The sequence below is a fragment of the Daphnia magna genome, linkage group LG1 (genome assembly GCF_020631705.1).
Source record: "Daphnia magna isolate NIES linkage group LG1, ASM2063170v1.1, whole genome shotgun sequence".
NCBI classification, from domain to species: domain Eukaryota; kingdom Metazoa; phylum Arthropoda; class Branchiopoda; order Diplostraca; family Daphniidae; genus Daphnia; species Daphnia magna.
Window position 1 is genome coordinate 17,161,509 of NC_059182.1, and position 15,921 is coordinate 17,177,429.

The 15,921-nt window shown below is 41.2% G+C and overlaps 1 protein-coding gene and 1 long non-coding RNA gene across 2 annotated transcripts; one reads left to right on the plus strand and one right to left on the minus strand.

Annotated features, from left to right (window-relative positions):
* Positions 1–175: 175 nt before the first annotated feature.
* LOC116931096 (neuroendocrine convertase 2) lies at positions 176–14,994 on the minus strand. Its single transcript, XM_032938609.2, has 13 exons — positions 14,279–14,994; positions 11,667–11,771; positions 9,174–9,329; positions 6,981–7,089; positions 6,560–6,597; positions 6,384–6,460; positions 4,779–4,867; positions 3,420–3,808; positions 2,255–2,355; positions 1,950–2,183; positions 1,687–1,851; positions 1,266–1,383; positions 176–1,191 (listed from the first exon to the last, which is right to left on the minus strand). The coding sequence occupies exons 1-13, from the start codon at positions 14,531–14,533 to the stop codon at positions 1,018–1,020; spliced, it is 2,010 nt and encodes a 669-aa protein (XP_032794500.1). The 5' UTR covers positions 14,534–14,994; the 3' UTR covers positions 176–1,017.
* LOC123475481 lies at positions 2,111–13,768 on the plus strand. Its single transcript, XR_006650594.1, has 3 exons — positions 2,111–2,230; positions 13,233–13,301; positions 13,413–13,768. It is a non-coding gene; the product is annotated as an uncharacterized LOC123475481 (long non-coding RNA).
* Positions 14,995–15,921: the final 927 nt, after the last annotated feature.

Consider the following 15,921-nt stretch of genomic DNA (forward strand, 5'->3'; position numbering starts at 1 on the left):
TTGGGAAATAGTCTTTAATCAACGAACGGCGAACAAGAGATGAATCGGAAATGGAGAATTGGAGAGCAAAGAAAAGTTGCCAGGACACGTTGAACGTACTCCCTGGCTTTCTGCCGTCCATTTCGTAACGAGGATTATTGTATGAAAAAAGAAGGTAATAAATAAGTAACGTTACTAAAATCGAAGCTAGACTTTATGTACCTTCGTATTTGGGAACGTTCACGTGAGATAATGATAAGATAAAGTAGTTTTAATATGCAGTTTGATCTTTTGAAAACTCTGAATAACACAGAACTCAACGGGAAGAAGAGAAAGAAACGAAACGAGAAAAGAAAAATCAGCTCCATCGACCCTATAGTTAACATGTAAGTTACAAAGCTTTATAAGAAAATGCCGGTTGAAGGTATATCGGTAACAATCCGGCAAACAGAAACAATAGGGAAAGAAAGAATTTAGATATAATGATACAAGAACATTGTCCTCGCCGACAAACATTTCCCTTGTCATGATTTTAACAAAATTTCATATAGAATAGTTTCATTTCAGAGTCAAAGGATGATAGAAAAAGATTTTTCTGTTTTCGTGTGTTTGGAGGATTTAAAAGCAGCAGCAGCCTTCCGAGGATTTGCCAGTCCCGGTGATGATCACGCATCAAAAAGGAATAGAGTCGGGAAAGGATGAAGAAGGTAGATAACTAAATTCGATAGCATAACATGTAAATATAGTAGCATTTCATGGTGAAGTGTACGACAGGACATTTACCAAGGAGAATTAGAGAGATGTATAACAATACCATTAACTTATAAATTCGAACGGAAAGCTCAACGTCGATATGGTGGAAAGGAAATCCAGAGAAATAGTGAAGAAGGAGCAAGATCGTCCCTGGTTGTTGCGTTTTCTTTCGTCTTTGGGGGATGATATTTTTGTTTGTTTTGTTAAATTTTTTTTTAGTTTTTTTTATTTTAATTTTTTTAAGTTTTGATGGTGCCTGCTGCCTTCATTTTTCCCCCCCCCCCACTATTTGCGAACCTTCAAACGTTCTTCATGGGCCTTCTTGACTATGGCCAGTTTTGAATGCTTATCACCAGCTGGTAGGTCGACGTAAGGAGCGTCTCGCGTTCCATGAAGCATCAGAGTCCATTCACGCAACCATCCGCTTTGCTTGGCGCCACTAGGTGAATTGAAACGAGCCTTCGATTCCATATTTTAAAAAAATTCAAGCTCAAAAAATCGTTTAAATTAGAAATACAATCAAAAGTTTTTACCTCCAGTGTCCAACGTCCGCGAGGGTCTTCGCCCCATGTGTGCGTCGTCATAAATGGCCATTTAGTAAATCCGTCACGACTGTCATCATCATTAGGTCGACGACTCAAAATCATAGATCTGTGAAATTTTGATTTTGTAAAAAAATTTTGGGGAAATGTGTTGTCAGAAGAGGCTTCTCATCTCACTTTCATCGTACCATATTGGTTCTATACCCCCCGCCCGAGAACTTTTCAATTATTCAGTTTCAACTTTCAACCGTGCGACTTGCATTTGCAAACTTTCTGAAAACATGCCATTTAATTCATTGCCTTTGAATGGTTTCAACGCTAGAGAAACTATTCAAATGAGCTAAAAACTAGTCGTCAATTGCACGTGTGACGCCAGTAATTGTCGTGTTACCAAGATACAATTGTGCCTTACCTCGTGCCCATGGGGGAAGTCAAAAACATTTCTACTTCGCCTCGACGGGTGGTGTTTAGGCTGATGACGGCCTGAACGTGTTCGAGATAATTGACTTCGGTTTCAGATCCTTGACATGAGGTAGTATCCAACGTCAATACCAGTGTGCCATTAGATGGAATTGGCCTGGTTTTTATGAGGAAAAAACGCACAATGAGACTCGTTAGTGAACCGTGCAACACGTGGGCATTATTTGTTTCTGGCCATAAACTAGTTTTTGTTACCTTGGTTGCATCATGGCGCCTCCTTGACAATGAAAACGAGCGGGAACTGATCGCCATGCTTTAGCCAAAGACACCATAGAACCAGCATCTAGTACTCCGAAACCGAAAAGGTGGTTGAACTCCAGACCAACTCCATTCATCGTCCATTCAAATCGACGTTTGGCATCGAAAAGCGAATTACGTTTCGATGTTAGCACGGTCAAATGCTGGATGTCCCTCCACGTCAGAGATGGACTACGGTGATTCAACGAATACAACTGCAACGTTTTTCGCAGTAAAAGGTTAGTGAGTTTTGTTTTACTTACTTGGCTTCCAGAGCTAGAGCAAAAACTCCAGCAGCTTCTGGTGCAGCAGCCGATGTTCCTGAATGTGTTTTGGTGCATTTGCCGTACAAGTCTGTGGTCGCCTGTTTAATTAAATTGATTAGATTTGATGGAGCATTTTTTTTTATTCCACTTTTTTCTACTGTCTTGGCAGCTTACTAGGAAATGCTACATTTTTAAATATGGGATGAAATACTGGGCCTAATCTTATTGGGTTCTATTGCTTCAGCAACTACTCGTTTAATTTTTTATTCACTTAATATTGATGGCTTAAAAAAATAAGTTGTAAGATGGAAATGGTTGTGTGGGATTAAATTAGCTTTGCAGTGAATAATCCTCTAGAAAATTGAAGCATTGGACGTTCACTGTTTCCTGGAAATGGGTCAGTATACTGACTGCAATCAAGGCTAATGCACAACGTGAAGCTTGCGACATTTTACCCACAATCTCCGTTCGTTTAGTGTTCGGCCCCTGCTTCCTCTCAGCTTTCAATTACCGGTGCATAGCGAGTTGTGAGAAAACCGCCTTTGGATTCCCGACAAAGCAGATCTTGATTACTCTCTTATTTCCTTGCACATTTATTTTGGTCTCAGCGTTGATGAAATGTTGATGATGGTTTTCAATCGCGCCCATCAGTCGATGGTTTGTTTCAGCTGTTTTTGATGTTCCACTTTTTCTCTACACTCATATTGGGAACAAACAAATGTTCTCTTGTCCAATGCCTTTTCATGCCTCTTGATGATACAATCTCCTTTGATTATTTTTTTCATTTGTCAGACCATTTTTTCAAATGATCTTGAATTTAGACATGTTGATAACCACCTTCATTTTTGACATTTTTTAAATCAATCTTTTTTAGATTCTGTTTGTTAAGCTCATGACTTGCCAGCTCGTATTATTTAATGAAACTTTCTGCTTGATCTATTTGACACTAACGATCACCTTTTGGCTTTTTAAATGGAAAACTATCTGAGCTCAGCATTACTGTCACATGATTCGCTGTTAAGTTTTTTTTTGTTTTCTTTTAAATCTCTGTAAATCTTCCCTAACGAGCTTTATCTCGCCCAATGAGTCGAGCCAGTAATATAAATAGAATAAAGGCCAAGGGAGAGAAAAGAAAAACGCGAAAGAAGTGTTGGTGACTTACGACTCCTGTGTTGGGATCTTTGGCTCCGTTGCTGAATGTTGAGGCCAAAGTGGACGAACAGCTCTCGTCGTAATGGGCATTCTGCCCGTCGTTGATTGCCGAATTGATTGATATAGTCCACATAGAAGCCGCATACCCGTCGCAATTGCAATCGTCGTCGGAACCGCCATCGCCGCTAGCCCAAACGTAGATGTTGCCCAGTCCCCGACGGCCTTCATTGACTCCCCTCACTATGGCACGCATCGTTGCATTTCGTGGTCCGTCCACTGTTTTTCCGTCGTCTGTCGGGCCCCATGAAGCGCTATAAATGTCGATTAAATGCGGCTCGTGACCCATTGAATTCGCCTCGATCAAATCCGTCATATAGGGCTGATCCAACATTCGAATTCCTGTTCAAATAACGTTCACGTGTAAGATGATTAGTCTTTTTTGTTACATCGCCTATCGAAAGATTTAGTTTATTTTGTGTTTTCGTTTCATTTTCATTTAAGAGAAAGAAGTAATTGTTGGGAAGGGAGACGATTGAGAATGAGAGCGATCGATAAGTTGTCAAAGACCACTGCTGTCATCTGACGGCCTGTTTGAAACACATGCGTAGATCGAGAACGCTCCGTCCTAGAAGTTTCATTTTGCTTGTAGGCTACCCCATCGAAAATGACTACGTCATGCAGAAATTCTTAATTTAGAGACCACCCCCGTAGAATTAATCTTGACAGCATTGTGACATTTTTTAACACACACAAAAATTGGATTCCAAGCGTGGCGGAATTAATTGCAAATTTTAAAGAATTTTTTTACACATTTTTCCTTTGAAGTCGTGACAGAACGTTTAATGACAATTCTTATTTTCTCTTTGTTTGCCGTAACAAAAATGCTCGGCTACTTGAGGCCAATATCTTCCCCTTTTATTGATAAAAAATAATAATAATAAAAAAAAATTTAAATGATTAAGTATTAAAATTAGTCAAAAATTTGCCAAGTAAAGCTGCAAACTTTTGCCGGTGCGTCGTAAGTCGGTTAAGCTCCTTGTTTACAGCCCTTCGTTGGACGTTTATGATGAAAACGGTTGTCAATATGGCCAAGTTTAGCGTTGCCATTACATTCGCGTAATGTGTCTAATAGAAGTTCCTCTAGTACTACGTTTTCTACGCTTTTGAATGCTATCTTTTGATATCCTAGTATTGCTGGTAACCAAGCCGAGGCTTACGTTGCAACCAGAAATCATTTTGTTTTCTTTAGCTCGATAGGAAGCTGCCAGTTTCAGGTTTCACGGCCGGTTGTTATTCCCAATGTCGGATATCGGAAACGGATTCTTGTCACGAACTCACGTCTTGTAAAGCGACAGTAAAGATTGTTTACCTGCCACTTTGGAGTCGTAGGCGACGCCAACGCCACACACCTGGTTGTCACGGGCTGCAGACACCTCACCAGCGCAACGGGTTCCATGGCTACCGAGATAACCATCAACTGAGCATTAGTTTAAACTTGATAATCGTCCAACACTACAAATAGGTATAGGATGAGTTCAGATTTTTTTTTTTTTTTGAAAGGGAAAAACAGGGTTCACGTGGCTGACAGTTTCCACACAACAGATAAAAGGAATATAGACGTCGGTCAATACGATTCGGTACAACTTTTAGCCGGGATGAAACCGTATTGGCTGTAATCCTCTTGACTGAACTCTTTCTTGCGTGAAAGAGATTGAGGGCCCTCCATAAAAAAACGATCTCTACGGTCTCTCCCAAGTTTAGTTTGTAACAGAAAAGGATGTGGGGGGAATTGCTGTGACGTCTGCTGATACATTACATTAGTGCAATTTTTTCTGAAAAAAAAAAAGGAATTGCTTCTTTTTTCCCCTTTGTCTGGCGTTTCAATTCCAATTTTAGGGACGTAAAGGTCTCGCCCGAATTTTAAATTGAATAATTTGTTTAGAAAAGATAAACTCCGACATTTTTGCGCTAGTCTCCTCAAGATGGAAAATTGGAGAAAGACGTACGATCGAAAGTTACGATGTGGGCGGATATACCGAGGCAAAAGTTAACTCTTTAATTTTCGAAAAAGAAAGCGAAAAAAAGAGTCCTTGTTTGCTAAGTGTATGCGGTGTGTTGCATGGACCCAATTCTATTAAATGCAATCGAGATTCTGGGCAGAACGTAAGGCCTTTGTTTCTTTTGTAAACATTGGGTAAGCGAATGGGATCGACGAAGGTCACAATAAATCAATCCAACATGGGGGATAAAAAGCAGGGGAATGGCACCGATGCATTTTCTCGATGGAAACTGCTAAGTGGATGACTAGACCGGAAACCATTACGGCTATCCCGTTTTGTATTCCTTCGTTCACGATTATGCAGTTCTTTGTACTTTAGGCACGCTCAGTCTATGACACGATTGGGTTAGCGAGCAACTTAAGTACGAAAACATTTTCTTTTCATTTCGCGAATTTGCTAAAGCCAATTGTTTGATTATCACACATCCCAGCATGTTGAACGTGGAGAACTGAAACTTCTTTTTAAAAGTAAAAGCGAATGTCAACAGGATCGTTGAAGCAGAACGCATCTCTATGATGGATTTTTATCTAGGGAATCATTTACGACGATGCCGTTACCAGCTGGGCAAAAAATCGATAGGGGCCCTCCATGCGGTATTGCAATCACGAAGAAAGAGTTTGATATTTCTCTCGTTACAATGTAAGGTGGTATTACATTAGTGTATGAAAAGGCTGAAGTATACTACAGAAGATGAAAGCTACAGAGTCAAATAATGGTTGGGCGAGTGCAATCACGATTGGTTGCTGGCAATAGATGTTTCCGGTTGGGTGACGCACGCAACGCTGCAAAATGAATTGCAGGTACGGTCACGATATTACAAGGGAAAATAGCGAACTGTGAGGCGTATTTATTGGTTGGGATGTGTTTGTAACGCAAGCACAACCTTATAGCAACGTTAATCGTATAGGAATTACCTGTTGAACCAATCGTCGGTGTATCGAGGATATGGAAACGGATCATTGCTGCTAAAATCGTAGCTGGCCTTGGCGTTCTATGATCGTAAATAGAATTCAAAGGTTAACTACTGAATGAAACACGACATGCAAAAGAAATCGAATTTTTCTAGTCAATCGTAAGTTGGGACACTCACGTAATTATTTCGCAGGTCCGGGTGCATGTAATCCACGCCTACACGTTCGAAATGATCAAAGGAATTGATTATTCACTCTATGATGAGGATAGGGACATCTGCATAGTTTATTGATGCACTGATTATCATTTTCAGTTATGTGATCTTTTAGATTAGGAACAGCAAGGGGTCCCTGTGAATGATAGCGCTCGCAGTTAACTTTTACGTTGTTGGAGATGAGTTTATCCCCCAAGGGGGACTGGGAGATGTATTAAGGGACGTGAACTCCCCCCGCCCATTTGCATCGAGTTCGGCGATTGTTGCGTGCATTTCTCATAAGCTCCTTTTTTCTTTCTTTTTTTTTTCTTTTTTCTTTTTCTTTTTTAAATGTCAAATGGTGCTTATGTACTAGAGAGTTCAAAAAATTGGGAGAGGCACTTACCGTCATCCATTATGGCAGTTGTGACATTTTTGCCCGTAACTCCTTGCGCCCAAGCTGCTTCGACATTTAAATCTAGCCGAGGTTTTCCTCCATTTTGTCCAGTATTTTTCTATTTAGATAAAAAGGAAGAAATTCGCACTATTAATCTTTTGGCTTAACTTTTTGTTTATGGCTCTACTTGGAGAATTTATGTGGATAAAACGACTGTTGTCAAGAATGTCACGTTCGGCTTAAGAGGACATTGCAATCACTGCTCGACTTAAGAGGATATCAAATACTGCACGGTCCAATTTGCGAGAAATCGCGAAAACTAGCGTGTTCGTACCAGTCATTAGTTGTGTGCCACTATATCCTTGACAACTGGAAAGCACGTACGCTATTCTATGTTCTTTTATAATAATGACTATTTTCTATTTGTCAAGTAGCTCGCATCGTACTGACGACCTAGAACATTGTGCACAAAGTAATCTCTTTTATAGTTTGCATTCAAAGAACTGAATCATCTTTTAATAATGACGATCTTTTTTTTTTTTCGAGCCGAATTTGCTCAAGTTAATTTGACTATATCTCTCCACTTGACTGGCGTTTCGATATATTCAGCCGAGGTATTTCGTGAAGCGACGTCTGTCCATGCGTGACGTGAGTGATTTTGACGTGAACCAATAAAGTCACCGGCGGCTGTTTTTCTTTGAAAGCAGCAAACAAATATTTAGAAAAATTGGAGAATACGAGAGGGGGGGAGGGGACCTTGGAAATTTGTTTGCAATCTTTTTACTAGGCGGATGGAACTGAAGTGTACCGGAAGTCGAATCTAATTGCGGTTGGATACTGCGCACAACGTTCTGCGTTCTCTATAGTAACATCCAAAAAAGTTTGGGTCTCTAATTGGACGAGCTGACAAGTCCTTGCATGTTTTTTCAGCCGAAAGGCGACAAGGAACTCGTCAATTCTGCTCTGTTGGTTGCCCAAGTTCAATACTTTACTTTTTCACGCCACTCTTATATTTTTTCCTTTTTTCTTCTAAATGTCACCCGTATGTGACATGCGGCATTCATCGTTTCTTAAAAGCTTGGAGCGAATTTCTTTGCTAAATTTCAGGGAAGGTTGAACAACTACAGAAATAGTTTCAGCCTCGTTTACAAATTTTGGGGTTTTCTTTATAACTCGAGTCTTTTGAATTAGAGCTTCACCTTTTGAACTCACAACGACGCTTAATATTCGTCAAAGTAAACTGTAGAAAGTATAGCCCAAACCTTTTTTTCAAAGTCACCAGATGATTGCACATAAACTTGAAAAGTTCAGACATGGGAGGAGTGAAGAAGGGCGTCCTCTTTGATTCGAAATCCTATGATACGACGTCTTATCTCTAGATGTACAGTATATAACTTCTACAAACTGTTCAAACAGTAGAGAAATTATATGACAGGCATGTCGCAGGGAGTTTCGCCTTATTTCTTCAGTTTTGTGTGTTTCGTTCAAACTTGCCCGTCTGTTGCACCGTGATACAAAACTCCGGCCGTTCCCTCCAACTCGCCCGGCAGATCAATATTGCGCCCCATTTCTACTGCGCTGCTGTTCTATATATGCCCCATCATGCGGAGATAGCGGGATTATATACATACAGCCTATAGCCAGGGAACGGATATGAGAATCTTTTTTTAGGGGGGGACCGGCAACCTCATTAGAAATGACGAGAAATGGACTCGTTGGTTGCTTAATTGCTCATTCTTGGTGCTGAAGGCTCTGACGATGCCTGTTCATAACTTAAATGACCTGCCGACTTTATTTGATGAAGGATAAAATTTATTCCTTCCAAACTTGACACAATGATCGACGTCTACCCTTTTTGTTGAACAGGGAAAATGAATGTTTTCGTGATAGCAACAAGGGCAACATTCAAACGATGGGAAACAAGCGCACTGCAATAACAAACATCAACTTCATTAGCGTAGAAACCTTTTTTTGCGTCGGTTATTCTTTCATTCTGCTCTTTCTCCTCTCTTGCGCATCATTTAAATGAATGGAATTTTTTTTTTCCCAAATTTTTTTTTTTTTTTTTAAGTTGAAAAGCAGTTTCTTATTGACGAAAGCAATATCTACTCGTAGCTTAATTGAATAATCAACAAAGAGGAAGAAAACGAAACCATCTCGTCTTCTTCTTTTTTTGTGTGCGTGTGTTTGGGTTCCACTTACCAGATACCATTGAAATGCGAAATAGGGATCGGTTGGATCTCTGTGCTCTCTGGCTGCGGCTGCGATGGCTGCGGCGGGATCGATGGGCGTTGCCAAAGGTTTCTTGTAGCCCCGTTTGAACCGACGAAAACCTACTTGCTGTATGGCGGTGTGAATCTGAAAGAGAAACACTTTGCGTTGAAACTGAACAGAATTTTTTAAGTAGAAACGTGTAACGAAATGAATGCCAAAGTAACGGAATTATTTTTCAATTTTCACAAGAGACGCACCGATGACATTTGAGTCTCTTTGATTTGGGAAAAAAAAAAGAGGGTATTTTATAAGGTTCTTTGACCTTTGCGCTGACGCTTCAGCGAAAAGTATTTTACACGCGTGAAGATCCACAATCTTTTCCAACGATCGATCATTCTCTTTGTGCTCGACATTTTCAGTGAACTTAAAAAGCCAAGACATGCATCTTATATGATACGTCTGATTACACTTTTGTTCTTCTTTTCCTAATTTTTGATGTCAAAGATTGTCTGTGAAACGCGCTAAAATTGTCTTTTCCTTGGCAACGATGTCACGCCTACTGTAAAAAGCAAATGTTGGCTGCAAAACGAACCGAGAGATGAAAGCCGAATTCTAAAATTGGGACATTTTAAAAAAGAGAATGGTGGACTTTTCCCGGCGGAGCCTTTCCAATCGGGAAATCACGCAATCTTTGGATGTGAATTTTTTTTTTTTGTAATGGGGTAAGTGACTGGTTCGTTGGCGGTAGTGATATCAAAGCATTCCAACAACATGAAGGATACACATCTAAAATGGAAAAATTAGATGGCACGCGGAAAAAATGTCCATCATTTGGAACCAACTGCGTAGCGAAGACTCGTTTTTTGCATTTTCCCTGATGTAAAACGAGGAAAAAATTCAACTTGACGAGACCATTCGACAACCGTGAATCATCTAATCAAGTTTTCATCTTTAGTACACATATAGATCGAAATTGGTAGGGCCGGAGATGTTTACAAGTTCATTGAGATGGAGGATGAAAATGAAAGGAGAAATTTGATAGGAGAGATGCTGGATTGGCTATACAAAGTTCGTTTTGAATACCAGCATACAGAATGTCAGTTATAGGCTTGTCTAAAATCGAAATAGTATGTGAAATTGAAAAACCATTGAGCTTCGTTTTATTATTGGCATGTCTTTATATCGATGTTTTTCAATTTAACGAACTTGTTCCTCGCACTTCTCAGAATTGGAGTGGCATCCGTGGCGGATGGACACAAGAAACTTTGACAAACAGCCTCAATCTATATGCTGTAGATTTTTTGATTTCTCGGTGGTATTCAAGACTTTAAAGCGCATACTTTTCTTTTATATAACTGCCTAACATGAAGTTTGAATAGGCACGATCTGTGTATCTTTTGGCTTTATTACTTTTCTTGCGTTTCCGATTGAGTATGCGCGCGAACTTACTATAGGTTAGCAGATAAATTGAAAACAAAAGGAAAGCTATGGTGACGATTCAATAAAACAACTAACACAACCGTGCCGTCGGTATTGCAGAACATTGGTGCGGTTTAGCACAAGTAGGTCAAATACTTTTCTTTTATCTGCCAAGACCCTGACTTTGGCCTTGGATGTCTAAAGTATTGTAAGAAAAAGAGGACGTGAAGTAAATGAATGAAAATCTATTGAGACAGTTTTAGGTTCATGATAAAATACGCAAAGGACAAGTAAGGCTGAGTAGAATTTAGATCGGATGATATTAGCTGAGCAAACGTGGACGGCTACGTCTATATACGAGTAGCTTATTCATATTTGTTTCCCTAAGTCCATTAAATGTTAAATTGCTTTTCCATGCTACATCGTCTTTCAATGTCGCCATTATTTATCCTCCCTCGCTATCCGTCGTCGACTTTGTGAGCTAACGAAATCTTTTAATACGTCAATAGCAGCCTGAAGATATGAATATTTTCTCTTTGAACAATGTCAAGCCTGCGTTGGTTGATAATCAAGGTAAACGAATGGTAATAGTTATGTCTAGCGTTTTTTCCCCTTCTCTATTGATCCCTACCAATCTTGTTTATAACTTCTTCAAATAGTTCAAAGACTGTACGTGGCGTTATGTTTAGAACGTTCTTCATGTTTCATCCCAAATTGAGACCTATATTGGCAAAAGTTTGATCGAGATTGATTACATGCATGGAAATAGTCTTATGTCGGAGTCTATCTACTCGTCTATAACAATAAGAAAAGACAGCGGCAACTTGTTGGATCGATAAAACTCAATCGAATTTCTTTTTTCTCTGCTTCTTTTTTTTTTTTTTAAGTAAAGGTCTTGGTATTTATTTTTTGCGGGTCTGGTATTGACAAGAGGCCGTTAAAGTGCAAAATAAATAGCAGGGAAGCGAGGAGGGGAAAATGGGCGATCGAATGCATTAAAAAGGAAAGAAAGTCAAAAGTGGTGAGATTGGGTGTAGAAATGGCATGCGGCGAACTACTCACCAGTGGGTCTGCTTTGAGTTGACGAGTGTGCAACACGCTGCGTTTGGTCCGCGCGTGTGGCAGAGCGTGGTGCACAAAGTGGTAATCGTGATCGGAGCCGATAACCTGCAATGAAAGAATAATAGCGGAAAAAGAGAGAAACGGCTTTTTAAAATCTAGGCATTAAACGAGTTTTAAAGAGAATAAAAATGTTCACGTATAGCCGATCAAGAAGAAAATGCGTCGCATTGTTCTTTTTGCGAGCGGAACGAACGAGTTGACATTGCCACACGAGATTTTAAGTGCGTCGCTATAACTAAGGGTCTATAGCCGCTTCAGGAAGTACGGCTAGATTGTCTTTATTTGCTAAAGGGCGGACAAGAGAATGGAGGATAAAAGAAGATTGATTGCAATAAGAAAGTATGAAAAGGTCGAACGCTAATAACTTGTTCGATCTGCGTTACCTCAATCGGGTAAATGTCACGGGTGAAATGTCCGCCAAGAAAAAGTTACCTCGCGATAACAAGACAAGTTCTCTGATTACCCCCGCAGGGGCATTGATTTGTCTTGTCCATTCTGTTCATTTCTTCTTTTTTTAATCTTTTTGTGGATCTATACAGATCTGGGTTGTTTCCTACTTGAAAATCCAATGACTTTGCTATAGGCTTGTTGATTTATTGAAAGACGAATAGAGTGCATGCAGTCGTCATTCAGGATTAATGCACGTTCAACTTTGACCGCCCACGGTTGCTTGTTTTTACAGTTGTTGAGTGGGGCATGCAACCTGTCGGGTAGGCGGTTCTGCCTACGCATGAAATAAAACATTTCGTTCCTGTTCATTTGAACCGCGTAGTTTGCTTACTTCACATGTTACTCATTTTCAAAATTCAATCGAAATGTCTCGCTTCTGTGTTATTGATGACATTCGAGTCCTTTAATCTTGAGACGATTCTCTGCTCTTAAGCTTCTCACGTTCCCGAAAGAAAAGGTCATTTAATGGGGATTTACCTTGTCGGGTGACAAATTCCAATCATCAAAGACTGCGAGGGAGGTGCGAATAGCGATAGCGAATGTAACAAATGACGGACAAATGGAGGTCAAGACACATTCGCTCAATTTGTTTTCGTATCGAGTCTGATGTGACCTGGTTACCAACGAGAGTAGAATGATTGATAGTTATCTAACCGAATTGCCTAGCGCTTTCAATTTAGTCCATCCTCTTACGTCCAACCTACTTCTGTGTAGGCCTAGCGCAGCAGCTTATAAAAAGTTTAAGTCGAGAGCGGTCAATGTTGTTTATAGCCGTCGACAAATCAAGCAGACAGGCGACTATCAATCAGGTTATATTCGCGGCGAGCAGTGCGAGAAAACAGCACTAGAGTGATAGATATTTTTAAAAAAAGCTCGCATTGTTTTTTGTATTGTCTTCCCTATGTTTCGCTCTGATGCGCTCGTATCGATTCTTACGACCGCGTACAGTCTTTTGTTAACGTTATACGGTATGTAGGCCCAGCTCTTGCGTGTCTGTTTCTGCTGTAAAAGCCACGGATCGAAAACTTTCGCTAACGAACTGCACATTCTTTTAAGGAACTGGGAGCATCTGCGCTGTGACTTACGAAAAATTCGGATACAGATCGAGCGATATCCGTCAGCAAAGTAAGATGTAAAAAAACAAAAACGAAAGTGTTTTCCACCTTTTCAACATCTTTGACGCTGTAACAGAACTGACCGAAAATTTTGTTTATTCCCGACTGCGATGTTGGCTAGGAGGAGGAATGAATCACGTAAGCGATGGAACGTTTTCGTGTGCTGGCTGGTCTGGATGTGCGTATGTAGCAGATAGTATTACCTATTATGATTGCGAAAGACTATCTCACTACACTCTAGGACGTTTCCGCTGCTGTTTCTCTGCTTTTGCGTAACTGGATGCGGGAAATGAGTTATTGATTTGTCGGTGACGCGGTTCGATTTGGTACACCCTTATATTTACTATCCATCAACCTTTTTCTTTCGGTGTGTTTTTTTTTTTTTTCCCCCTTTCTGTCAGTTGCATTTCACATGTACCCTGTGGGTGTAAACAAAATGCTAGATTGAAAATGTGGGAAGTTGACGGTGGCCTCCGAAATCCGTTGATGGTTTTTGGGTTTTTAGCTATTGAGGCCAGGGATTTTTACGTTTTTGCCATGGTAGATGTATAACTGTCGGGTAGTAGGGCGCCTTAACGCCGCGAGAAAATGGCGTCGTGTGTTTCTCGCTTCTATTGCGCCGTTCACACTCTGATGGTCGCTCGTGGATCGATGCTGCTGGCGCGGGAAGCAATATGAGAAGAAAAGATAAGAGAGCGGAAGAAGGGGAAGGCAGAAACGACGAGAAACGGAGAGCAAAGAGGGGAGCGCGAGAGAACATGGATAGATTTTGAGACAGGTTTTTGCAGGGAGAACCGAGGAGGAGGAGCCATCGTGTGACTAGCGATTTTGCTTTCAGGATCGATTCGTCGAAACACATTCAAACATTTTCATTCACAATTTTGATTTGGCCATTTGCCAGCAGGCATCAATTTCAGATTTTCCACAGAAACAAATTAAAAATGAATTTAAATTGATTGATTTTTTAAAAATTATTTTGTTATTTACCGATCCCCAGTTCTCGAATCCATTGCGGCGGGCGATCTGGTCGGCCTGTTTTCGATCGTGAACGCCGCGGAGCTTGACCAGGAACGAGTTGGTAAAGACTTGGGGTAGCGACGATCCGAACCGATTAGCGGCGGCCGGTGGTGCCGACGATGATGCGACAGCGACCAGGACGACGGTCAAGCTGGCCAGCAGTAAAGTGCAGCAGACTGGCGGCGACGTCCCGGCCTTGCAGGAGCGTGAGGTCGCTCTTAACATGGCCCGCGGATTAGAAACCTCGCGGACGTGTGGAATCCCACGCGTTTGATTTTCCTTTTACGCTTCTTTTCCAAACTAGCGATGATGATCGAAAATCAACCGATTTCTTCTTCAGTTTCGGGAACAAATTGACGAAATTTTGCAAACTGGTCGCTTCGTCTTCTAACCATCCGAATCTGGCGCCCAAAATCGAAAAGGCAAAGACAAACCGACGAGCGATAAGAAAAAAAAAACGAAGAAAATCGACCGACCAACAAGTTTAGTCACTAAGACCACACGCTTTTGTTGTTGTTGATTAGAAAACAGCACGGACCTCGGATACCACCTCCCTTTCGTGGCACCGACGTTTTAAGGTCCGGTCTGCTTGACTTTCTGTCTCTCACACAGCCGTATGGCACGCTGCGTTTCAAACACACGAGCTGTCGGTCCAAGGGAGAAGAGGGAATGAAGCTTGCTAGCCCGACTGGCTTTTGGTTACTTGGGCTTTAGCGGAAAAAAGGGCGGAAACGGGGGAGGGACTTGGATGTTGGTCCCCTACACTGGATCCTCCTCCCCCTCAACAACGGCACTTGCGCGCTCCGCGTTCACGAAGGCTGCCTTTCATTCGCAGATTCTTTAATATTATTTTCGGTTTGCTTTTTTATTTAAAGAAATTGAAAGGGGATACCATAAACCAGGGACGGTGGAGGGGTCCTGTCCTGCCCCGCGAGACCATCCTTTGAAAGAGGTTGGCTAAAACCTCTGTGCCGACGACAAGGATCAATTATTGTATTTGTGCTCAACTGAATCCCTCACTACTAGAATGCAAGAGCAGTTTGTATTAGACGAATGGTACTTTGAATCACGTCAGGCCAGCGCTCGTGGATGTCCATGAAATCCGCTGCTTTCTGGAACGGGAGGATTTGAAAACGTTACGAACGTTTGCATAATTAAGTATTTGCGTTGCGGACAGACATCGGTGATAAGCTTTATTCGCTAGCGGGATTTACACGCTAATTCTTTCGCTCGCTTGTGTATACGTGTCTCTTAAACGATTCTTATTTATTAGGTCTGTATATATGGTTAATGATGGCCGTCGCCGTGCTGGCGCACAAGTTCATTTCTGCGATCGATCGATGGCGGTCGATTGGAAAACGCGATCCGTTGATGCGACTCGCTAATCGAAAAGACGCCCATCGACCAACAAAAATCGATGACTTATTTATACGTTCAGATGACATCTTCATTCGGTTTATTGTTTTTCGTGTGCGTCACTCGATAAAGATAGTACAATTCACATTTAGCTCTCGAATAATTGTCTCGTGCCCGCTTTTTTTTTTTGTGTGCGTGTCTTCCTCCACCATCCGCATGGCGCAGTCATTGCCTCTCTGTTTGGGCGTCGAATGTCA